This window comes from Uloborus diversus, chromosome 2, assembly GCF_026930045.1.
Source record: "Uloborus diversus isolate 005 chromosome 2, Udiv.v.3.1, whole genome shotgun sequence".
Taxonomy (NCBI): Eukaryota; Metazoa; Arthropoda; class Arachnida; order Araneae; family Uloboridae; genus Uloborus; species Uloborus diversus.
In genome coordinates, this window is record NC_072732.1 from 205,578,813 (window position 1) to 205,605,926 (window position 27,114).

Below are 27,114 nucleotides of genomic sequence, written 5' to 3' on the forward strand. Positions count from 1 at the left end.
GTGGATAATCGGGAGTTTACCCTACTTTTCTGTTCAATTCAAAACTCCTAAAGCAGCGTTATATGCCAATTTTCAAACGCTTCTTCTTCAAAAATAGAGTAACGCAAACTTAGGCCGCCGGCATTCGAGTCTTCGCTTACTAGTTTTAGAGCATCTACAATGAAGAACTTTTCTTTAAGTATAAGACCATGCCATTCCCTCGTTAGTTGAAGCAATCATCTGAGATGATTGCTTTAACTAACGAGAGGTATCCCTCTTGATTCTGAACAAAATCTCACGTGTCACTCCTCCCACAGCCTAATGAAAGAAAGAAAAACTAGCAAGATAAATGTAAGTTTTTTTGAGTCTTAAAAATATTTATTAATGAGTGTATTGAATAGATATGCACTAAAATAAACCATTTTTAATCGTGATAAGTTTTAATTATCCCACAGGTCCAATGATACTCAAAAAGCAGCTTAACTTACCGGAAGTGTCTCGAAGTAACAAGAGTGTTTTCGTGCCTTCAGCACATACAGTTCTGTATAATGACTGTACTGTGGCATCTGGTAAGCATGTGTTGTAGAGGGCTATTACAGCATGTAGTAAATCTGTTGGTGAAGCCACCTGAAATAATTTAAGTTATTAAAACAGTTACATGGATATTAATTATTGATATATTTATTTCAGAACAAAACACTATAAATGAGCATTTGTTAAAAAAAAAAAAAAAGGTTTTCGTATTCTTTAAATCTAAAATAACAATCTGTAGTTGCGATCAAAAAACTGCATCACTAGAAACAATTCGTATTTTAAACTACTTCTCGAAGAAACAAGCAAACAATTGTTCTGTAACTTTTGTCTCATAAAAGGTATGCTGCTGGTGACATTTCAATAACAATTAAATCACCCATAAATTTCGGGGATCAGCAAAAAAATGAAACAAAAATTCTTTTTTCTGATCATCCTTCATCATAAATAGATAGGAATACGCTGTGAATTTTAGTAATTATTTTACTTATTATTACTTATTACTTATTGCAATTATTTATACATTTTCGTGAATTTATCACTTATACTAATAACGATATTAGCATTTTTTTTTTCAAAAACATCAATTTCGTTCGCATTTTTTTGGCTCATAACACGCCGAGTTTTCCGTCTTGGCTTGCGAAACTTGCAGAAAACTTGCCAGCATACAAAAAAATCATTATACTGAAGTTTGAACTAAAATTTTTTAAAAATTTGATGAAATATGACCATTTGAAGTAATTAATTTCTCACTGTGTTCTAAAGATAACAATTTATAATTTTCAAAATTTTTTGTATAATAAAAGATTTGGTCACTTATAAAAAAAATAAGTCACTGTTCACAAATAATCTGTTTTTATCATGAATCACCCTGAACGACTGCAGGTAATATTACAAATCTGTTAAGTAAAGAAAATTTTCTTTTCCCAAACCACTATATTCTGAATACATTTTGACGATCCCTGCGAGACTTCATAGAACATAGGCTGACCTTTCTGTACTCTGAACATCCTATAATATGAACACCCCAGTATTATGAACGCTATTTTTAACCCCCTTCAAGTATTACTTCTCTATATACTGTACAGGTTCACAATCAGTACTCGGGAATTCTCATGAACCGAATTGAAAAACCTGAAGTAACTTGACAATTTTATCAGAACGATTGAAAAATATTAAGAAAATGAGAAGAAAAAGAAAAATTACTAATACAATGCAAAAGAAAATTAAAATTACTCTTTTTTTGAATGTATTGTACCGATAACTGTAGTGTATTATTTTATACGTTGAGTGCTACGAAAAACCTTTTTAATTAAAAAAGAAAGAAATAATGAACTGCAAAAGTTTAGGTTGTACTAAGTTAAATTGGACATTGCACTTGCTTCCAAAACAAAATGCAACCCCTCTAGTCAACAACCGGTATAGCTTACTTGGCAAAGTACTGAACACAAATCATTATCTCAATAAAATATATATGCATGCAATTCCAGTCTCCCTCTATAATGAACACCCCCATAATATGAACAAGGGCCCGACTAACTAAAAGTGAGATCTTAGGAGCACATTAATTTGAAGGCCCCCTGAAGACTATGCAGTGGTTGATTTACAGGCTTAGGGCACGCCGGAATGAACTTCTGGGGGCCACTCTGTCTAATCCCAGAACTATGTTTAAATCATTTATCATGTGCATTTATGAATCCCCTTTGGGGTCCCTCATAATTGTGATAAAAATAATTTTTGTTACTGACAGAATGACTAAGAATTTTCCTGTAAGGAAGTTTTTTTTCCAATTAATGCCATAATTTTCATTATTTTGAAAATGCATGTATTTTTCACATATTGCAATGCTACGCATAATTCTTTAAGAAATTTGGGGCCCCAGGCCTAGGTGGCCTGTGCTGTAATCAGGTCCTGATATGAACACTTTTGTTCGGTCCCATGAGTGTTCTGAATAGAGAGAGTCTACTGTATATCTATCAGAACAGTGATTTTCAAACGAATGAATCATTCTTTTTCTCATACCACCAACGCGAAACATTCAGAAAAACATGCTTAGTCAATCGATGCCATAAGATATTTGTCTCAAAACTCGTAATGAAATATGCACTTTTCATTTCAAATAAATTTTAAAGAAAGAATTAGTTTTAACATTAATTTCACTGCTGTTAGTCAAGTGAGTATTAAAAACAACTTGTCATTATGCTAAGGAGCGTAAAATAAAAAAAAGATTCTCACGTCATTTTGTGCTCAAAATGGCAAAATAAATATCCTAGAGTTTCTTGCTCATAATTTTTAATAAAATGACAGAAAAGTAATTAAATTCACAGACATCCAGTGCTCTTATAGTAATTAAAACACTTTTATGCATACATTTACCCAAAAGAGAACTCATTAATTCATCTGCTTGAAGATAAGAGTAAAAAGCGTAATGCTTCTTGAGCATTAAGGGCATGCATTACGTTTATTAAATTTTCAAGTAGCAAAAAAAATTTTTTTTCTAAAGTTTAATGACTGATTTGCATGTGCTTAAATATCCAAATGAGTTATACAACATTTTAAATGAAATATCCAAACAACTTATGTGGAAGGATCTTTTTCAAGGAGTATTAATAAACAAGATATTAAGTAAATTATCGTTGATGTTTTGCGTAATCACGCGGAGTTTTAATAATTATTCTTAAAGTTCAAATTAAGAGAGATTTATTTGAGATGAATGTTTTTATTTCTACTTAAATGTTTGAAAAAAAAAAGTTTAAAGAGATGAAAATTTTAATTTGGAAATAGCAAGAAGTTTGTGTGGATGTTAAAACTGTTGGAAACTCAAAAGTATGGTTGCGTAGAGATTCTATAGTTAGTTTTTGACTAAAATGGCTGGACGGGAGCAAAATTACAGAGATTTTAGTTTATTACAGAAAGTTACTGAAGCCGTTTTTATTGTTTGGTTCGACAATCTGTCTCAAGGAGAAAAAAAAAACATTAAAAAACAGAAAAGGAAGTTTTTAAACGACGTTTTTAAGTCCCTTTTCAGCTCTCTCTCTCCCCCCACCCCCTCCAGAAAGTTTTGAGTGGTCAGGAAGTTCAAGCTTAATGATCCAGTTCAGTAATTAGGTGAAGCCGTCAAAATTGCACGGCAAGGAACATCTTCCTAAACGATAAACAAAGCATTTTCAGAAAACGTTTTGAAGATTACAAAGAAGCAAGTAATGAAAAAAATATATAAATAAATAAGATAAAATAAAATAAATTTAATCTCCACCTAAAATTAATTGGTTAACTATAACTAATGAATTAATATTTGAGAAAACTGTATTAACATTAATGTCCTCCACTTCAAGTTTAAAGAACTTGAGTGGATGAATAAAAAGGATTTTATTAAAGATTAAAAATTTGAGCAAGATATATAAAAGTATACTCGAATAGTGAGACTGAACTAATATTGGAAATTGAAAAACCAAAATGTGAAAAAATTCTACTTCCAAATCTATTGACTATTTCATTACTGAAATGATATCTTATGATTTCTATTAAGTGCTACCCGGTGATGAAAAAGTTTCGTAATAATAGTATCCGCCGTTAGGGGCGCCTAATGAAAGAATGATTGTCTGCCCGTTCGGGGAATGCTCTAGGTCTGTAACTAATGAGCAAACACTACGCAGCCCCATTAAAAAAACAATAAAAATAATGATATATTATGAGAAAGAACAAGAAGTTCCGTCTAGAACTAAACAAGCCTACTTTTCCGCATACCAATATCGACTTTCTAGTATCTGATCAAAATTCTCAAAATTAACTAAAATCGTAAATTATTTCAAACGTAATTTTTTAAAATTTAAAACTGATTTCTAGAAATAAATTATGCCTTGCTCATCAAAATAATTAGATGAGTAAAAAAATAAACGAACAAAAAAAAGTATCAGCACTTTTAAACAAAGCAGATAAACCATTTTTTCCCATTAAAAAATCTTCAATCGTTTTCAAAAAGAAAAAAAAAAAGAATTGAAATTAAAAGCTCATTAAAATAAATACATTAATGAATTAATGTACTTTCAAAAATAAATAAAAACAATAAAATGTCAACTTAAAGAAATAATTTTCATTGTGGAAATCAAAAGATTTATGTCACCAATTAGTAAAAGTTTCAAATTTATTTACTTTCCAACTTCAAGTTAAAGAGAACTGGTTCTAAGTGAACAATTTCTCATTTACAAAAATTTGATTCAGAAGCAACATTCTTGAAGAACTTCTTCCCGTAATTGAATGTTTGAAGAAATAAAAAGGAGGGGGAGGGGGGAGGGAAAGAAGAAAAGCAAAAACAGGTTGAGAAACAAACACCTTTAGGATTGCGTATGTAAATTTTGTTCTAAATCGAATTTAAAGCGAAAACTAAAATTGAAAATCATTCCGTTTTCTCATAAAAATTGCTTTGTGTTATCAAACGAGAACCCGTGGTTACTCTGAATTGAATTGAAAAATTATGCACCGTTCTCGTATTCAAAACCACATTCGTCGAAATCCAGGGCCCTATAACCACGAAATCATTAACGATGATGGAGAATTCATGCTGGCAAATTTCATCATTCAAATGAACTTTTGGTTTGGAACCTACAATTTTCTTGCCGGGAAGTAGATTTTTTAAGTTTAATACACATAACTTTAATTTATTTTCGTTTCTAGAGGGTAGAGATCATGGAAAAAGTAAACCCAGAAACAATTTCAGAAAAGGTTAAGGTAATTGCGCATAAAGAAGTAAATATTATTTTAAATAAAACCTATATAGGTATAGTTTTATACATTAAAAATATTTATGTTTTTTATGATTGAAGCTTAAAACACCACTGAAAAAATAGTGGATGAAAATGAAATATGAGGCAGTGAGAAGCAAAGGGATGTAAGTGGACATTTTCAAGTTTTGAGTAAAACGAGTTTAAAAATAACATCCTAGGCAGGCTTTCATTGAAATTTTTTTTTCTAAATCATGCTGTATAGCAGCAACTACCAGGACTACTAGTTCCATCTCTTGTCCCAACCCAGAAGAGAGATTCACCTACCATGTGTACTGATTATCTCCAAATTTTTAATTTTGCCACTTACATCCCTTTGCTTCTCACTGCCTCATATGAGAAATTAAGGAATATATATATAGTTCTATCTTTTGCCTCCTTTACTCAGTCATAAATTTCTAATGTACATAGTTATCCTGTCCTTTTAAAAAAGCGTTTAGTCATTTTTTTCTGGCGTAAAGTCTAGATCTTCTACAAGTCTTACACACTGAAAATAACTTCACCTAAAAGCAGTAATTACAATACCGATATACGGTACACCGAGTAATGTTATTTTGGGTTGTAAACCATTATATGTTGAGATATCAGCATTTTTCGTTATTTTGTTCGTTATCTACTGTTATTTTATTTGCGTATTTATTTTTGTACAGATGTGATAGTACCATTTTTAATAATTTAATATCAAAATTTGGCTTCAAAAACAAGAACTTATTGAGTATTGATAAGTAAAATCATCAAATGTCTATATATATATTTTTTCATTTCTAGGTGGTTTGACGAATCACATCTCTTGTGCATTAAGTGCACCATGTTTTTATTTCCCCTTTTTGCTAATTTATTTACTGTAATTTTGTTAAACAAACGTCAAATATTTCTGCATAGGTCTTCTTATAAGCAAAAGCTGTTACTTATAGACGAAAAAACACAAAACCTATTTTCAATATCCTGTTCAGAATAGTTCTTTTTGCATAAGCACTGAACATTATAAATGAATAATATAAGTTGTAGGTTTAAATTGGTATGTTTCTTTCACTGACTCGAATAACTTTGATGCTTTAGCACCTTTAGTCGCTGATACATAACATTTCGCTTTAATGGGTTCTTTTTCGAAATAAAAGGCAAATATCTTGTAGCACAAAAAAACTCTGATTTTGCACAATGTTATAAGTTAAGAGATAATACAAAGATTTTCAAAATTAAACATAACATGAAGTCCTCAGGGACAAAACTCGCATATCTCGCTAATTTTTCCGAAATCGTAAGCGATGATTTTCTTCTTGAAAGCATTTAAGGTATTCAACTGAAGAATTCTCATCGCTGATCTGCCCTAATTCCCTGCTTCGTTCTGACAACCTGTTTATGTTCATACATTGCGTACAATTAAAAGCGCTATATGTGTTTATGGCCAATGGGAATCAGAATGGTCAATCTTCTCCTGTCATTTTCGACCAGGCATGTGGACGAACAGCAACTGATTTAGCAACCTGATGTTAAATTCATCACATGACTGACTCAATTCGATTCGATGCTTTCAAGAATCGGGAACACTTCCACGTTTTTCCAAAAGGAGTTCTTCATTTCTTCTGAGACTACTATGCATCCTGCTCTTAGAATAAACTGCTTAAAAGTGCTTCCTAAAGCAAAATGGCTCTCCCCAGACAGTAAAAATTTTTTAGACAACAGCGAGGAGACTTTAGCAAGAAATAGTGTAAAATTTAGCCAATATTGTTATTTTCTCTTTGAAATACTATGATTTCTCGGATAAGTGAATATTTATATCGGTTCGTAAAACAAATGAGGCGACTGCGATGTCAATCTGCAAAAACACTTGAGTTGAATGACGTCTAGGAAGCAATCGAATTTAAAAGTCATACTTAGGATGAATGGTGTCTTGTGCACAGCATGGACTACAAAGTTACATGTGATGAATGGGAGCTCAGAGACGTCAAGGTGAAAATGTCTTTTGAGATAAATGACGTCTCGGAGACATCAAGATACATGAGATGACTGTCGTCTTGAAGGATTAAGGTCAAAATGGTGCTTGACATGGACAATGACTCTGAGAATGGATGGCGTGTTGGAGAAATCGCTGTTTCAAACGGTACTTAAGATGAATGCTGTCTTAGGCACAAGAAAGGCTATAAATCTAGATGTAATGAACAAGGTCTCAGAGACATGAAAGTAAAAAATGGCATTTGAGATGTATGACGTCTCAGAGACACCAAGATACATGAGATGACTGACGTCTTGAAGGATTAAGGTCTAAAATGGTGCTTGACATGGACAATGACTCTGAGAAATCGAGGTCTATAATGGTGCTTGAGATGGATGGCGTGTTGGAGAAATCGCTGTTTCAAACGGTACTTAAGATGAATGCTGTCTTGGGCACAAGAAAGGCTATAAAGCTAGATGTAATGAACATGGTCTCAGAGACATGAATGTAAAAAATGGCATTTGAGATGTATGACGTCTCAGAGACACCAAGATACATGAGATGACTGACGTCTTGAAGGATTAAGATCTAAAATGGTGCTTGACATGGACAATGACTCTGAGAAATCGAGGTCTATAATGGTGCTTGAGATGGATGGCGTGTCGGAGAAATCGCTGTTTCAAATGGTGCTTAAGATGAATGCTGTCTTGGACACAGGAAAGGCTATAAAGATGCATGTAATGAACAAGGTCTCAGAGGCATGAAAGTAAAAAATGACATTTGAGATGTATGGCGTGTCAGAGACACCAAGATAAGTAAGATGACTGACGTCTTGGAAGCATCAAGGTCTAAAACGGTACTCGAGATAAATAATGTCTGACAGACATCAAAGTAAAGAATGGCCCCTAGAAATGCGTGACGCCTCGGAGATATCAAGATGTATTTGAAATGACTGATGTCTTGAAGATTTTAAGGTCTAAAGTTGTTGATAAGATCAATAATGTCTCGGAGACATCAAGGTTTACAACGGTATCTGAGATGAATGGCGTCTTGGAGATCCCGCTTTAACAATAGTACTTGAAATGCATAATGCACTCGATGATATTAAGATACTTGAGATGACTCTCGTCTCGGATTCATCAATTTCTAAAATGGGAATTAGACATCAAGGTCTACATTGGTGCTTAAGATGAATGATGTCTCGGATACATCTAACTTAACAATAGTACTTGGGGTTAACGGTACCGCTGAGACATCAACCAGCAATACTACTTGAGATGAATGATGTCTCAGATACAACAAGGTTTACAAAGTTTCGTGAAATAAGAGACGTCTATTTGACGTCATCTGATATTAAGCTAATAAAATAATTGTGACGTTATGAAAAATATAAATAGTGCATTAAAGGTTTAACATTTGTGCAGATGTTACATAAATTGCCAGGCAGTTTTATGTAAAAGACCACGTTAAAACTAAAACAACGATAAAATAATTCTTCCTCCAAAACTCCTTCCCGACACAGAATCTTGTGAAGAAGAACAATATTTTATGAGTATATTTCCGATTAATTAACTATGGTCAATCAGCGAAACTTTTTTTCTTGACTTAGCACAATGTTTAAAAATATCTCTTACTGCCGCAGGCATGAGTATCATGTTCCTATCCGAAGGCATTACTCCAAAAGAAGATTAAACATTACGCATAAATCACACTTAATATTGGCTCTTACGTTTTCCTTATAAATCTCTTGCATTAGAGATCTTGTACTCATACTTTATACCAGTAAGCAAAGCATTTGTTAACAACTTTTTTCATAGAAAATGAACAAAGAACAATTTACAGCTCGATACCTTTTTACTTGCTTTTACAAAAAAAGGAGTATTGTATTCGCGAAAAAAATATCACTCAGAAATCGACCTTAATTTCCATTTTACTCACCCCCGAATGAATATTGAGTTTTTTTTTCGACTCTACCACACGTGGATATGTGCCTAAAAACGTATAGACACGCGAAATATCCATAATGACGATTACCGAGTTAATTACAACGAATTTTTTCGTGACATCTGTATGTACGTATGTATATGCGTAGGTATGTCGCATAACTCAAGAACGTTATGTCCTAGAAAGTTGAAATTTTGTATGCAGACTCCTAGTGGGGTCTAGTTGTGCACCTCCCTTTTTGGTTGCATTCGGGTGTTCTAAAAGGGTCTTTTGCCCCTTTACGGGGGGAAATCATTGTTAATTTTGATGTAAACTCAAGTGGTGTAATAATTTGGCGGACACTTGGCGATACATTGTCAGTCTTTTGGTCGCCAAGTTTTGTCATTAACTTGGCGACAAATTTTTTTTTTTAAATCTATTTCAATTTGGCCACTGTTGGTGATATTTAGAGAGTAAACTATTAAATCACTTTAAAATTGCCAGTAATGAGGAAATGACATTAAATTGGAGTAAAAAGAAGTCATGTGATGCACACATCAGCTCGTTTTTGTCATTAATGCGCAAACAAATGGAGTATTTTAAAGAAAACAGTTTTGTGTTCAAACTATATTTTCACAAAGGGTTAAAGAAAGTACGTGAGCAAAATAATTTTGAGAAACAGATTTCTGGCGCCTCCAAGCAAAAGTATAAGGTGAGGACGTGTACTGTTTAAGAATGTCTGTAATAACAATGACTTTCGACTGAACAACTAAAATACCAAGTGTTTATTTGGATGCTGCTAGGTATTTGGAAATCGGATTTTTAAGGAACAAACTTAAAAGTAATGCCGTAAAAAATTCTGGTTGCCATTAGGTAGGAGAATACGCACCTCTTTCTACCAATAGTCATTAGCAATTACCAATTAAATGTTGATTGAGAGATAATATTTTGGTTTATAACGACTCCAAAATGTTTAATCATAATAGAAGTCTTTTGATAACTACTAGGAAAACTTTTCATGCGCACGTGAGATTTGGTGGTACTGACTTGGAAGATTTGCGCCATGTGTACTTGATGGAAACTACTAGAACAGTTCTGCGAACATACACATTAGGGATTGAATTTGGAGCAAGAAATGTCAGCAGTTTTCAATATTTTTCAACAGTTTTAGTCATTAACGCAACTAGTTTTTCAAAAGAACTAGATGCCATTTATTTACTATTTTTTTTTAGACTACAGTACTTATGCTCCAATCTCAGGGTTTTTTTTTTTTTTTTTTTTAAAATCAGAATAATAATTTTTCTGAAAAAAAAACCCTTTTAAATAGAGACTGGCTAAGGATATTATTTTCCCTGCTTTCCCCAAAACTATCAAGATATGCATTATCTCTAATACGTCCAGTTACACTTTTAGGAGATATTTATTAAATAAATAAGTTTTACATAATATAAATGAGGATTAAGCTAGTCTTTTATTATGTTAATTTGTATTTAATTTGTAAAAAACATGTATATTTGTGTATGTTCTTTTCGTGTGCATCCTAAATTTGAAAAAAAAGAAGAAAAAAAAAAGAAAGATAATCTTTACTAATAATAAAGCTGAAAGTCTCTCTGTCCGGAGGATGTCTGTGACGCGCATAGCGCCTAGACCGTTCGGCCGATTTTCATGAAAATTGGCACAAAGTTAATTTGTAGCATGGGGGTGTGCACCTCGAAGCGGTTTTTCGAAAACTCGATGTCGTTCTTTTTCTATTCCAATTTTAAGAAGAAAAATATCATAAGATGTTCGAGTATATTACGAAATTATCATAACGTGGAACCGTAACATGGACACAAGTTAATTGGCGAGATACGAAATTATCTTTACGTGGAACCGTAACATAGGTACAAGCCAATTGGCGAGAAAATTCACCATACATTATTTGTAAATATACAGGCGAACCAAAAGACCTTTTACTTTTTCTATTACGGGCAAAGCCGTGCGGGTACCACTAGTATTGAATAAAAGTCTTACTGCTATTTGTGAATTTATCGTCGGCAGTGTTTTAAATTCATTATTGATTAATTTATTATTGTTTACAATAATTTACATTTCCTTGAACAGTTTGATTTAATCATCCTCTGCTCCATTTGTTATTTGTTTTAAATAGCAACACAGAAGAAATCAGAAAAGTTGAAAGATTTTAATGGAGTGTGAATACTATTTTCCCCGCCCGTATTTATATTTTATGTAAATATATGATTATTGTTAATAAAACTGAAGAGTGATTTTATTTACTGAAAAGCAAAAATATTTTTTTAAAATTCCAAATAAGTAAAAAGGAAGAAACAAGTTTAAAAGGACAAAATCCCCAATAGTGTTTCAATAAATTAATATTTTAGAGAAGAATTGTTCAGTTACTTAAAATCCCCATGAAATTGGAAGTACTGATGAAAATATTCTTCAAAACTGTATTTGAAATTTGGGTTCTAGTTATATCAAAAATTTTCCTTTATATCTTCAATTCCCTTGTGATACGTTTCAGTACGTAGCATGAATTGTTATTACTCATGTGGAAAGGCTTCTGTTTTATAATAAACGAGGAAAGATGATCACTGTACATCTCAATGCACTTCAACTGAGGCAGTGAGAAGCAAAGGGATGTAAGTGGCAAAATTAAAAATTTGGAGATAACCAGTACACATGGTAGGTGAACCTCTCCCCTCTGTCTTGGGGCAAGAGATGGTACTAGTAGCCCTGGTAATTGCTGCTATACAGCATGATTTAGAAAAACTTTTCAACGAAAGCCTACCTAGGACCTTATCTATGAACGCGTTTTACTCAAAACTTGAAAATGTCCACTTACATCCCCTTGCTTCTCACTGCCTCAATAGTGCTATTATTTAGTTGCTTCTTTGAGCACAGTCAACTTCGAACCTCAATTTCTCAGTGCTAATAGTTTTTAGCCTGTTTTAACATTTTTGCCGCAATTTCTCTATTTTAACTGCTTTTTATATTTTTTAACGGTTTTGTTGGTATAAAAAGGAAGAAATGCTACTAGATTATTGTACAGGATGTGCGAAACGTCCTTGCTACATTTTAAAAAATTATAGAAATGCAACAAGTTGACGTATGAATATGCGGTTTGCGTCATATACGACCTCCAGAGTTTTTAATGACATCAAAAAAGGAAAAAAAAGTAAAAAGAAAAAAGTATAATTATAAGTAATTGCTGTATCGTTACAAAAACAAACATCATATGAAGTAAAAAATAAATTAATACCTTTCTGCAGAGAAGTAAAATATTTCTCAACAATGTTTTAACTCACAGAATTAGCAGATTACTGCATACACGTGTTTCGGTTGCAAAATAGTGAGCTTTTGGATGTAAAGGTATCCAGTAAAAGCAACGAGAATGAGCAGCAGACTTAAAATCGTAAAAAAAGCAAATTGCCAAAATGAACAAGACAAAATTGTACTCACAGCCGAAATTTATTATTATATATGATTCCCTTCGTGAAAAAGCCGTTGAACAATAAATTTCTCTAAGGTTGCGTTCGACGAACCTCACCGGTCGACGGGTAAGTAACCGGTTACAAACCGCAGCGTTCTATCATCTATCGGTTACCTCACCGGTTACCATTTTAAGCTGTTGATTGGTGGATAGGAGCACGTGATCATTAGCTGTCACGTGATTAACTAACCGGGCGCTACCGGTCGAGCTCGTCGAACGTAAGCTAAAGAGCTGAGGATCTTCCAATCACGTCTTATATTTAATAATTTTATTAAACAGAAAGGAATACTTTCATTACTAGAGTTTAATGTGTGAACCATTTGTGGATATGGGATGGATTGCAGTACCGTTTGGATGTGGTTCGAGCAAGATATGGTGGACTTTGAACTCTGGTCATGTACATGTTAATATCTACAAACTATTAATGCTTGATTATACACAATGAATTGGAGAATAAATCAATTAAAAAAAGTTAAAACTGGGTGTAATCATTAAAATTGATTGTAAAAATTTCAAAGTCTCTTACACGAATTGAACAATTTTCGCGAGAATGCCCTTGGCATTTGATATAAGTTATTAAAAGAAAATAATTTGAATTTTGACCTCTTGAATTCAAATTATGTTTTTCGCAATCACGAGTGTGTGTATGTAGGAGGTATGTGTATATGTGTGTTTGTGTCTGTGTGCAGGCATGAATGTGTGGGTAGTTGTGTGTATGAGTGTTTGTGTGTGTGTGTGTGGGAGGAGGGGGGAATGTGTACGTGTGTGTAGGCATATGTGTTTGTGTCTGTATGGAGGCTTGAGTGTGTGTGTGTGTATGTGTTGGTGTCTGTATGTGTTTATGTGTATGTAGGTGTATGTATGCGTGTAAAAGTAGGATTTTGACGCAACCTGGAGATGGCTTTCGCTATAGGAGCAGCATCGTGAGGAGCCGGTCGACGGTGATGCTGCAGAGGGTGCTGGTGGGAAAATAAAATGGTAGCACATCAAAACAGTCAAATGAAAGCAATAAGCAATCGTGATTGCTCAAAAAAAAAAAAAAAACCTTCTAGCGTTTTACCGTATATTTTATAAACAAACAAGAAAGAACACCTTCAGTTTTTTTATCCGTCTTTAAAATTTAGCCAGTTAATATCAATCATCTTGCATTTCCGGTGCATCAGTTACTTTTATCTATCTTCAAAAAATCTAATTGATTCGGTTCAAAGGTCAAGAAAAGAAAGCAGCAACTTTCAGTGCTCTGATATAAGGCAAGATTTATTTTGAGAAGTTGAGAAAGACGGAATGAAACTCTTTATCTTCATCTTTTTTCCTTCGAACTTTTTAGAAGCGATTTCTCCTAAGCTTTCCCTGGAGTTTGCTTTCAGAGATTTGCGAAATAAGAATTGACAGTATCTCTGAATCTAAACGCTATCCGAATCTATTCTTTTTCACATGCGGCGCTTAAAACGTTCTTTTCGAAAATAAATTGAGCTTAAAGTGAAAGAATTTGAATAAATAGCTGAGTGAAAATAATGTTTATTAAAATAGATTTGCTTGAAGACGAAGTTACTACAAAGCGCTAGCAGTATGCGTAAGAATAAAAAAAGTTTTATTAAATCAATTTTGTTCTAAATATAAATAAATTGAATTGGAAGAAGATTCTAATACTTTAATACTAATACATATTGATTTAATCGAAGATTCTGCTTTCTGTTTCATTTACTAGATTGAAACAAATTTGAATGCACAAAGTTGAAAAAGCATTATCAAAACGACTGAACACAATTTATTTTGCCTTTTTTATATTTATTTCTACCCTTCTTTCACATTCAATTTATATCCAAAAGTTTAGTACTCATTAGTTTATTGTCAAAGCAACAAACTGTAACAAAAATTACAATACAAATGGCCAGTTTGAAATTTATTATCTTTACTGTGTACTAATAATAAAGCACAATGTCTGGATGTCTGTGACGCGCATAGAGCCTAGACCGTTCGGCCGATTTTCATGAAATTTGGCACAAAGTTAGTTTGAGGTGAGCACCTCGAAGCGATTTTTCGTAAATTCGATTTCGTTATTTTTCTATGCCAATCGCAAATCCATTTCCCAAGTAAATTATTATAACGTGGGCGAGTAAAGTATCATAACATGGACGAGTAAATTATCATAACGTGGACCAGCAGACTACCATATGCGACCTAATTATCATAGCAAATTATCATAGCAAGCAAATGAGAAATTCATCATCCAATATTTGTAAGTATACAGGCAAACCAAATGGCCTTTTAATTTTCTACTACGGGCAAAGTCGTGCAGGTACCGCTTGTATTAGAATATTTTAATAGGACGATACCTTAACGATCCTTGCCACGAATCTCAAATTGTGAATTCTCACAAATTTTCGAATTATTTACCGACAACTAATGGATGTCTTGTATCCAACTGTACAAGGTAGAAATCCTTGGTATCTTGGTAGAAATTGACAGTCCAGAGGAAATAGGGTTACAGACTCATAGACAGACGTGAACAGATTTTAACTATATAGATTACTCCCCAACATCCTAGATTAATAAACCACATCAAACTAATAATTTACTTCTACTTCAGATTCTACTTGGCCATCTACATGAAAGATGAAAGAATTGTTCAATTATTTTTACAAAAAGGAATTTTCTCAGCTTTGACTATCAGAATGACCAGACTAGGCTTTAATATTTATTTTCGCAGCCATGGTTACAAATCGTTTGCTTTTATTCAAGACTTAACTCAAGCAAGTTTTACATAAAAAATCGTTTTTTTTTTGTGTGTAAAATTACATTTTTTTAGGAAGAACACCTAAAGAAGAGGTCATATTACAAAACTAAATACAAAATTTCTAGGTTACTAATTCTCATCATTTAAGATTGATGAAATATAAGAATACCATAACGAAATGCGCTGCAAATACAATCTCTGTGATAGGTGTCCGGAAGCAAATTGGCCATAATAATTATATCTTCATCACCTCTAATTGCCAATTCTTTTTTACGGATATAAGGTAACGGTACCAGTAACAGACCAGGGTCCAGTAACAGAGAGTCGCAAGTTTGGATTTAAAAAATAAGTATTTTAGGCGGGTAAACCTGATGTTGCTGTGGCCCATGAATACGGTGCAACCATCTAGTGCTATCAGAGTGAATTTTATGGGCCAGTTGGTATTTGCAGGGAATGGTGGAAAGTTATAAACAGACACCACGATGTCAGCTGGTGTTTCATGCTCATTTGAATTCAAAAAGGTTTTAGATCTAAAAATCAAGAACTTTTGAACATTTTGAAGAGAAAAATATAATTTTGTCCATTACTCATCCTTTCCTCACCCTATCTGTTACTGGATATCATCATATTTATCGGTGTCTGTTACTGGGGATCGGACTTTTTTTCGAAATTGAGAAAAAAAAAAAGATAAAAGAAAAATTAATTTGAACTTTGACATCTTGAATTCAAATTATGTTTTTCGCAATCACGAGTGTGTATGTAGGCGTGTGTGTTTGTGTGTGGGGGGGAGGGTATGTGTGTGGGGGGGGGAGGTATGTGTGTGGGGGGTATGTGTATGTCTGGGTAGTTTTGTGTGCGCATTTGTGTGTGGGGGGTATGTGTATGTGTGGGTAGTTGTGTGTATGTATTTGTGTGTGGGGGGTATGTGTATGTCTGGGTAGTTGTGTGTATGTATTTGTGTGTGTGGGTGTCTGTATGTATGCGTGTGTGTATGTGTTTGTGTATGTGTATGTGTAGGTGTCTTTTTTTATGCGTGTGTGTATGTGTTTGTGTGTGTAAGTGTATATGTAAGTGCAGGCAAGTAAGTGACGCAACCTGGAAACGGTTTTCGCTAGAGGAGCAGCATTGTGAGGCGGTCGGCCGACAGTGGTGCTGCAGAGGGAGGTGGGGAGAAAATAAAATAATAGGAATTCAAAACTGTCAAGTGAGAACAATAAGCAATCGTGATTGCTCAAAAACGAATTAACTAATTCTGATTATCCAGAAGCAGCCAAACGTTAGATAAGATGTAGTTGCATGAGAGAAAAATAGTTTCAAAAGTCTAAATACATTAAAAGGCTCAGAAAATTGAGTTAACCTGAGAGCGATGCCTTAATCATATCTGTTACTGGTGCCATTACCTTGCCTCGTATTGCCTTATAAAGAAAATCTCCAGTCATAATTTGACGGGTACGAATATTTTCTCCAATTCCATTCCAATTCATTTGTAGTAACAAGAAACCTTCTACGAATAGGATCATATTTCAATGGGGTCGTTTCCGAAATTTTAAAAGTATTTTTTTCTGAAAGAGCTTGCTTAAAAACATAGAATCTGACCCTTTTTCTAATAATTTCTTTAAGTTTAATATTTAAAAAAAAAATTACTTAAATCGGTGCTCTTTCATCGTTTAACGCTTTTGCCGATGACATCACAAATGATAAAATGACATTCAGTGTTGCCATTCACGGTCCGAAATATTCAATTCACATCTTTATTCACGCGTATGTTGGCAACGATAGGGTTGATAGCAAGCGTAGAGCGCAATTTTAATTCGCTGCTTGATTATCATAGCGTGGAAACGTAGTAGAAAGGTGCGGCAAAGTGCATCATTTGTGACGTCTAGAAGACCACGCATTGTTTGAAAAATCGGGCATTTAAAAAAAAATAATTAAAAAAACTAATGGGAAAATAAAAGTATTTTCTGGGTCCATGTTTTATTTATTTATTTTTTTTTTTCATTCTATCCATTTCAATGACTAAAAGTAGTGCTTTTGACTGAAGGAAACCACATTCGCGATTGCGAAAAACGTAATTTGAATTCAAGGCATTAAGATACAAATCACTGCCAGGGACTGGATGCCGGATGTTTTTTAAAAGTATTTTTATATAACTAAAGCAGAGTAAAAAACATAAAATTATTTCCCGCTTAAAGAAAAACAATATATTTTAAAACTATGAAAATACCTTTCTTTTATGAATTCCGTTGATTCTTCTTTTCAAAGAGATGATTTTATTACATTTAGAAATAATGAAAAGTTACTTAACGAGATTGAAGCTCCAAAATCTTAATTAGAATGCTTCTTCACAAAAGCGCTAGAACATAATTAAATATTCTATCATCATAACCGAAAATTCGGAAGATCTCCGAAGTCTCTGAAACAAAAAGCTAAAAAGTACAAAAAATTCCTTCTACAAGAAACATTTCCAACAAAAAGAATGTTTTCTAATAAATTATTTCTGATCTTATTTTATAGAAGCAAATCACAGTAATTCAACGAAGCATTTTTTTCCCCTTTTCTGTCTGCAATATTCAATTATATGAAGGAGAAGGCCGGTGGAAATATTTTTTCTTTATCGTCTGCCTTATTTTTTGATTTTAGAGAAAGATAATTATTTTCAAAACAAATGACCTTATTTGAAACGTGACAAACATAATTAAGATAGCTTTTCTGCAAATTTAATTTGTATTTTGTTTTTACTATACATTTTTTCAAAGAATATAGGAATTTTTAATGTCATTATATCATATTTTGTATCCAATTTTCGGCGTGTCTCAATAGTTCAGAATTTCCACGCTGTTTCAGTGTCAAAGTCGGACGTTGCAGTTTTTGTGTTTTATAAATACAGATATTTAATTTTTGTTTTAAATCAGATTTGATGGGAAAAAAAACTATACGCTATTACCATCTATATTCTTTGCTATTACTGTCCAACCACGGATTGCATGGAATTTTCAAACATCCAGATAAGACGAATCTATGTGAATAAGGGGGAAAAGTAAAAATTTGATTCGCGTTTTCCGCTCATTTGAATGAGACTCTGCTTCTGCAAGAGCTGACACCGGTACAAAATAATAGATTCGTCCATTTTCGGCTGTAAAACGGATGTTTGTCTTTCCATACAATCCGTGGTCAGACAGTACATAACAAATAAATAGCTTTGTGCTTTGAAATTGAATGAACTACTAACGTTTTATGCACAAAAATGGCAAATTACTGCAATATTTCCGTTTTTGTTAGCCTAATTTCCCGAAAAGTTTTAAAAATTGAATAAAGACATGAAAGGTGGCTTAATGAATCGAAGAAATATCGCTAAGAACAGAGTCAAGTCAAAAATAATATAATAATTTAAAAAAAAGTAAAAAAAAAAAAAAAAAACAATATTCCGCATCCAGCCCCCCCCCCCCCCCGGCGCTCATTTAAACTTTGTTGTCTTCAATTCAAACTACTGTTCGCCTCTGGCAAGTTGAGCTCCGTTGGCGGATAAAACGATTCCATTTGCTGAAATAGGGGTGAGAAAAACAGCTGAAGGTCAAAAGGCTTGATGGTAACCCTAACTCTGCTCTAACAATTCCTCTTCTTACTGTTTGCACTCCCTTGAAAGAATGGATTGGCTCAAGACCCCAGCTCAACTTCTCAAAGGCGAACAGTATGTGTATTGAAATCATGAATTGCGATAGGATCCTACTCGTTGAGTTTCCTATTTCTACAAATATAAGCCGCCGAGGAGGAGGAACTCGCTTGCGGAGATCCGTGGGATAGATTAGTTTGCATTGTAAGCAGAGAAAAAAAAAACCTCAAAGGAACGCAATAAGCAATTTGTGATTGCTCAATACATATTTAAAAACAATTACAATTGGAAAGTAGAGTTTTTAGATGCTGAAAATGTGCCAGTCCGTCTGTCTGTCTCTTCCCTTCCCGCAACTAATACATTTCGAATTAATAATCTTTCAATCCGGCTCATTAATTTATGGTGTTAAAACAAGGTGTTGTATTATCGCTGTAAAGACGCGTTTAAAGTATTGAAAGGTTTTAATTGAAAGCAATTTTGATTACATTCTACAAATAGGAAAACACTTTATCGTGTTAAAGTTCTTGGTTAATGATAATTAAGTTAGAAAAACAACACAAATATATATATTTTTTGAATGGATAATTTTGTTAAAGAATTATTTTAAAGCCTTTTGAATTATAATCTGCAGGTTCACTATGTCATTTCAAATTATGATTGTAATGTTAGGGTAGATTTTTGAAAAGACAATTTCTTACTTCTCCATTTCACTTTCGTCGCGAAATATTGCTGTTTCAAATAATTTAAGCAGCATTTGATAACAAGATATTATACTTTTATATAGTAAAAAAAAAAAACATTCCAGAGAAGCTAACGATGCTTGAAGCTCCAGAAATTTTAAAATTCTGGCACTTGGTATAGCCATAATATACTCGTTATTTTCGCTTAATCCCTCCTCTCTATGGGTCTCTAGGGAAATTCATTTTTCGGTAATGGTCTTTTAAAGAAACTATCTCTTTTTGAAGCGCATTAAAGAAGATATGATAATTTCAGCTGAAATTACGTGGCAGTGTCAGCGAGCTGTGAGGTAAAGAAATTTTTTAAAAATCTCATTGCGTTTTACTGCTGATTTTTATAATTTGTATTATCAAATGTCTCGAATTTAATTCATTGGTAGTGTGGGATTCTAGTCAAATTCTAATCATCAGCATTTTTCTTGGTTTTGCAAAAAGTTTTATGTTTTTATTTCAAGAAAAAGGGAATGTTTAGAAAATCTGACGAAGTAATAGTTTGCGAAAAATCGGTCTTTTTTTAACATTTTGAATAACAGTAGTTTTAGTAAAAGCTGCTAACTACAAGAAAAGGTTAATGTTGGCGGTATTATGCGCAGCGTTATGTGCAGAATGATCTATGTTCTAACTCATCGTCGGCGTTTAAAGCAAAGGTCAGTTAGTTAGAAAAATAAAGAAAGAAAATAACTTGAACAGACGACAATAACGAAAAAGAAAAAAGTAATAAAATAAATAAATAAATATAAATAAATGAAAAGTAAATAAAACTGTTCTGATGAAAAATACTAAGGCGAAACTTTGTAGTGTTTAGCAGGGAAAAGCTGCAGGATTGTGTTGAGCTCAAAAATTAGAGCATTAAAATGTTACGGAACTATATACAAGGTATCCTGAAAAAGACTGACTGTTTTCAAAAATGTATACAGAAGAACGGTTAATGATGGAAATCAAATTCTTGCAGATAATTCATGTGGTAGAAGTTAAATTTTCCCCCCTCAGAGTTCCAAATTTTAGTTTAAAAATGTTTCAATAGATGGCGCTGCACATAGTAAGCCTCCAAGTCAAAAAAGAAAAATTAAAATACACCGATTTTTCCACCGATTGAGACATGTGATTACAGCCGACGATTGGTTGAAAATATTGTTTCGTTCTTTTGTTCATTGTTTTCGAAAAATTATGATGTAATTTTCTATCTTCTTTCTTAATTTACGTGCTTACTATCTGCAGCGCCATCTATTGGAAAAATTTTCAACTAAAATTTGGAACTCGGAGGGGAAAAAAATTTACTGCCCACCACGTGATTTTTCTGAAAGAATTTTTTTTTATACATCTACCGTTGTCCTGTAATAATTTTTTGAAAACAGTCAGTCTTTTTCAGGACACCCTGTAGTATGCAATAGAGCCCTTCTTGTGTTTCTGAGTTAAGAGCAAAGTTGCAAGATTAAGCTCCCCTCTAAACTAATATAAAATAAGACTAACTATTATGCTCTGATGAAGATGAATTCTTTTAGAAAGGGCATAGTTCAATGGATTTCCGTAGAACGTATGCCCTTTCTAATGTAATCGATTTAGATATAGATGATAGTAACATGTTGAGTTCTGGAGCAATGTTTCAAAATTCAACTCCTTTTAAAAATAGATCAACAAACGTGTGCGTGCCTATAAAACAGCATAAATACTCTTCTACTCAAAGGACTCAAAAGTAAAAATAATGTCTTATTTTTATTTATATTTTTTTTTCTGAGTTCAACTTAATTCACAGCACGTTTCTAGTTAGTAGCAAGAATGTGAAATACTGAAAAAATTGTCCATTGGGTATCTTAATTGGGTATCTATCCACCGGGCATCTTGGTCGTGAAATTTCTGTCCATCGAATCTCTTATTAATGGACATAACAGCTTATATCTAGGCTTTGGACTAAAATTGCGATTTTCTTGTCATTACTGGATTATACGCAGAAAACATGGAACCATGATGACGTAATTGTCATCTAACGTAATTGAAGCGTTCGTTCAAACAACGGAACTCGCGCCTTTTTGGACAAGTTGTTTTTTTTTCACTGAAAAGGGATAAAATGGATGGAGTAAAGACTTTTATCCATGAAACCAAGACTCCAAGTCACGTGATACATTTTAAAGCAAAGCATTGGAAGAAAACGGGTTTCTATCGCTTGTTTCACGTAAAACGTGCCAGCCATTCGTCGTTGTTGAGTCACGTGACTTGGGTCAGCTTTTGCTAAGGTATTGTGATTGGACATGCTTACTCAATTTTAATTCCTGCTCTAAGGGTTTTTTAGTGCAACTACGATATTCGTATCTTCTTTATCAAACCTCAGAGTCAGTTACATTGAAATGTCTACAGATAGCTCTGAAATGTGGTTTTGTTTCGTAAAACATTTTTTTTTAAACCCATTGAAGATAGTGTTTTTTAAATGCAGTCTCCTGTGAAGTTCGAAAGTGGCACGTTGTTCGGCCGCACGCTTCAATTTTATAAAACAATTTCCTTAATAATTATTTAGCACTGTAATAAAAGTGCTAGTCCCAACCTTTGCATGGACAAAACAAACATTTTCATGCTCATCCTGATTATTCGTTTAAATTGTTGAAATATAATCCTTTGAAAGTGTTCAAAAGAGCCCACATGCAATAGTGAACATATACGCATTCAAATAAAATCCTACAAGTAGTGATAATTTGATATGTTAGGGCAACGGCACCAGTATCAGACGTGCTTAAGACATATCGCTCTCGGGTTAGCTCGATTTTCTGAGTCTTTTAATGTACAGTATTGTGTTAATTAATTGGAAAATGTTTTTTTTTTTTTTTACTTATCACACGTAAGCGAACGAATAAGCATTTAAATGCAGCTTAGAATTCAAAAATGGCAGTCATTTTCAAACTAATAGTTGTTTGTACGCATCATGTAAGTAGCAGGCATATAAATTCTTCCACCAAGTGGCTAGAAGTTGGCAGTGTTAGTTGCTCACTTGTTGTGGGAGTAATTAGAGTCATGGATAACAGCCCTGAAAAGCGTACCAAAGTGATTGCACTTAGAGAATACACTTCTAAAACGCTAGAAGAAACAGGCAAAATATGTGGAGTGAGTAAATTAAGTGTTGGGAAGATATGGTTGCGGTTTAAGACAACAGGAAATGCTGGAACCAACCGTATTGGAAAACATGACCGAAAAGTTCAACTTCGGCTCGTGACGATAAAAGTTTACATTGAATGAGTGTTATGAATCCTCGATTAACTAGTTTGAATCTGTCCAAGTCCACAGTGGCAGCTGATGTTGACATTGCACCTTTAACAGTGAGATATAGGCTTTTAGAACGTGGGCGGAAAGCAAGCTGACCGTACAAGAAGCAGCTTCTCATATCTCGTATGAAGAAAAAAAGGTTAGAATGGGCACAAAAATATAAAACATGGACTGAGGATGACTGGGAAAAGGTTTTATTTTCTATGGTTCAGGGATTTGGATCCAGGTTTGTGAGGAGGAGCAAAGGAGAACCTCTTCATCTGCACCACATTAATCGAGCACCCAAATATCCACCCAAATAGATGTTTTGGTGTTGTTTCTGCGTTTCAGGGACATAATGCCTTGTTCTCGTAGAAGAAATGATGAACAGTGCCAGATAAAAACCAATATTGACGCAAAATGTGCTTCCAACCATTTCTAAACTTTGGCCGAACGGAGATTACGTTTTTCAACAAGACAGCGCAATGTCACACATCGAAGCAAATTTGTAATTTCTGCTCTAAAAACAAACTAAGTGTATTGGATTAGCCTGGAAACTCACCGGACTTAAACCCGATTAAAAATTTGTGGGCTATCGTTAAAAAACATCTTCATAAGTTTAACAGTACTACGATGGAAAAACCAATTTCGTCTGTTATTGACATATGGTATAATAACGTTGAAGCTAAAACTTTATGTTCCAGTCTAGTACATTCCATGCCAAAACGTGTTTGTGATGTTATTAAGTCTCGAGGAGGTCATACTAATTATTAGTTTCAAATGTTTTCATGAAAAACTTGAATAAAACTGATTTTATTGAAAAAAAAATGCATATCCCAATTAATTACCACAATACTGTATTTAGACTTTTAAAACTATTTGTCTCTCATGCAACTACATCTCATATAACATTTGGCTGCTTCTGGATCATCTGAACTAGTTAAATCTATGTTTATTTGCTCAATTTCGAATAAAAGTGCGACCCCCCAGTAACAGACACTGAAAAATTTAATGATACCCAGCTACAGATAGGATGAGGGAAGAATGGGTAATGGACAAAATTCCCATTTTCTCTTCAAAATGTGCAAAAGTTCTTCCTTTTTAGAGCCTTATTTAATTCAAATGTAAATGAAACACCAGCTCACCTCGTGGTGTCTGTTCATAACCTTCGACCACTGCCTTGTAAATGCCAACTGGCTCATAAAAGTCACTCCGATAACACTAGGTGGTTGCACCGTATTCATGAGCCACGCCAATATCAGATTTATCCACCTAAAATTCTTACTACTGAAATCTAAACTTACGACTGTCTGTTACTGGTCCCTTGTCTGTTACTGGTGCCGTTACCCTAGTCTGACTTTGAAGTGTAGATATATGAGCACATTTCTTTTAGTACCCTGGTTTTTAAGTTTCTTTTTGAACGCAATCGCAAAATTTTATTTTTAGTAGATATACCTTTTTTTTAAACGATGATTTCTACTGACAACGATGCACTTAAAGATTCTAGTTATTTGAAAGTTCTTAAAACGTTAAAAGATGGCTACGAAAAAGTCAAAAGAAATTTATAGTAACAAAAAGAACGGTTTATATGAATACCAGCTTTGTTTTAAGGTAACCTACTTTAATGAATAAATATTTCTTACACATGTTTAGTTCTTCAAGAAAGTATGCCTTAGGAATACAAAAAACTGATTTCCAATTTAAAAGACACGGACTTATTCCACCATAAACTGCAGTCTGCATTAAAATTATCCAACTAAAACAATGGTTAATAAAAATAATATAAATAAGAAAACATTGACTCTTTTGTATCAGCAAGTGAATTTCTCGATATTCCCTCAGTCAACCATTGAAAAACATACACACACACACACAAAACTGAGGTAAATCTATTTCACATGCTCTGTTAATTTTTCGAATAAAAGATCGACATCACAAAGTCCACAAAGAAGCGAACTCTCGTTTCGTATCAGTTTCGGAAAGTCTTTCTTTTATAAGCTAACTAATATTGATATTCCATAATTCATTTCTTTTTTATGTAAATTGAATTCTCCTGTTTTTCTTTTGCAATCAATATTCAGTGGTATTCTAAAAGAATAACAATGGAATGCTCTCTCATTGCTGTTTCGGGAAAGATTACAGATAAAAGAAAACATGACAAATGCTTATGTACTTTTACGATGCTGTTTTAAAAATGTTTTTAAACAGGTTAGGTTTTGAATAAGATTAATTATTGTACAATAAGAATAGCGTAACATATAGAATAAAATCGATATCATTTTCTGTAGTTAGACTTATTTGTTATCTTCAGCAGTTCCATTTTAATAGATTTATCATTTTTTTTGTACCAAACAGCCTGCTAAGACTTCAAAAATATTAAATTTTATTACTCAATGAACTTATAACTTAAGGTTGAACTTTAATTCCATGAAAGGCAATTGAATTTTGAAGGATTCTGGAAGCATGAACTTTATGATGAACTGGATTAATTATTAATTAATAATTAATTTTATTATTAATTCTACAAAATGCAATTAAATTTGAAGGATTCTAGAAGCATGAACTTTATGATGAACATGAATCTAAGTTCTACAAAATGCAATTACATTTTCAAGGGTTCCAGAAACATTTCTAGAAAGAACATAGAACAATGAATTTTAGGAATAAAAGAACATTGACTCTCGTTCCACAAAATGCAATTAATATTTGTAAAATTCTAAAAGTATTATTTCTAGAAGGAATCTAGAAGTCGGAATTTTAGGAAGAACATGGACCCTAATTCTACAAAATGTAATTAAATTTTGAAGGATTCTAGAAGCATCAACTTCAAAAAGAACATGAACCCGAAGTTTAATTCTACAACATGCAATTAATATTTGTAGGATTCAAGAGACTATTTGTAGAAGAAATCCAGAAGTAGGAATTTCAGGAAGAGCACACCACACGAATTCTACGAAATGCAATGATGATTTGAAAATTTCCAGAACCATGAACTTTATGAAGAACATGAAACCAATATCTACAAAATGTAAGAAAATTTGAAGAATTCTAGAAACATTATTTCTAGAAGGAATCTAGAAGCACGAACTTTATGAAGAACATGAACTGTAATTCTACAAAATGCAATTAAATTTTGAGATATTCCAGAAAAATTATTTACAGAAATATTTCAGAAGAATTTGCTTTATGAAGAACATGATTTCTAATTCTACAAAATGTTACTAAATTTTGAATTATTCTAGAATCATTATTTCTAGAAGAAACCCCCTAGAAGCATGAACTTTATAAAAGACATGAATTCTAATTCTACAAAATGTAGTTAAACTTTAAAGGATTCTACACTGTTAAAACCAAGAGTTCCACAGGGGTAAAGAATTTCACCCAAGGGTGAAAAAGCAGTGCGTCTGGGTGAAACAGAGGCTAGGAAGTGTCGTTAAGGTGCTTTTGGTTCCTCAGTGGGTGAACGACGTCAACAAAAGTGCTAAAAGACCATTCAATAGGAGAGCGACTCCTTGCGCATGCGCTCTGACTTATCGTCCAACGAAACTTCAGTTTGAATGGCGAACGAAGGAAGTTGCAACGAAATTTACTTTCACATTGAATGAAGTACAAAACTGAAAATTTCGTGGATTAATCTTCGAAATCTCGCGTAAGTAAAGGCATTTGATCATATTGTAGTTCTTAGAACTTTCGAACATATTTAAAGTGTTTAAAGTATGTTGACAACTCTTATTGTTCCGTTTACCTTATTAAACATTTAGTGTCTTGTTATTTATATCCTGCAAAACTGTTACCTAAAACTATCTATCAGTACTATCTTGAACAACAACAACATTAAAAACAAAAACGTTTAAATCAGCTGATAATTGAATTGCTAATTCCGGAATAAAAATGCATCGACGTAAACAGCCTATATAAAAATGTCTATTTCTTCTCAATGAAATAATTACGTAGTGGAAACGAATAGAGTAGCAAAGGCAGAGAAAAAAAAACTGCGTGAAAAGAAATCTCTCGCTCAGCATTTGACTCATGTTTCACATCGTGTTTTGGTTAACGTATCTTTCTCAGGCGTTATTGCATGAAGCTAATGTAGTTATCTGCTCGTTTTTATTTTTAATCTGACGGAAAACTTGACATTGGAAAGAAGGGCTTTTAAATTAGT

General features: G+C 33.2%; 1 protein-coding gene across 1 annotated transcript in view; it reads right to left on the reverse strand.

The window, feature by feature from the left end:
* LOC129216770 (uncharacterized) overlaps positions 1 to 27,114 on the reverse strand; it is a 382,782-nt gene that overhangs the window by 77,661 nt on the left and 278,007 nt on the right. Inside the window, exon 2 of the mRNA XM_054850986.1 lies at positions 468 to 606. Within this exon, the coding sequence (XP_054706961.1) occupies positions 468 to 606 (139 nt within the window). The remainder of the gene's footprint in view (positions 1 to 467; positions 607 to 27,114) is intronic.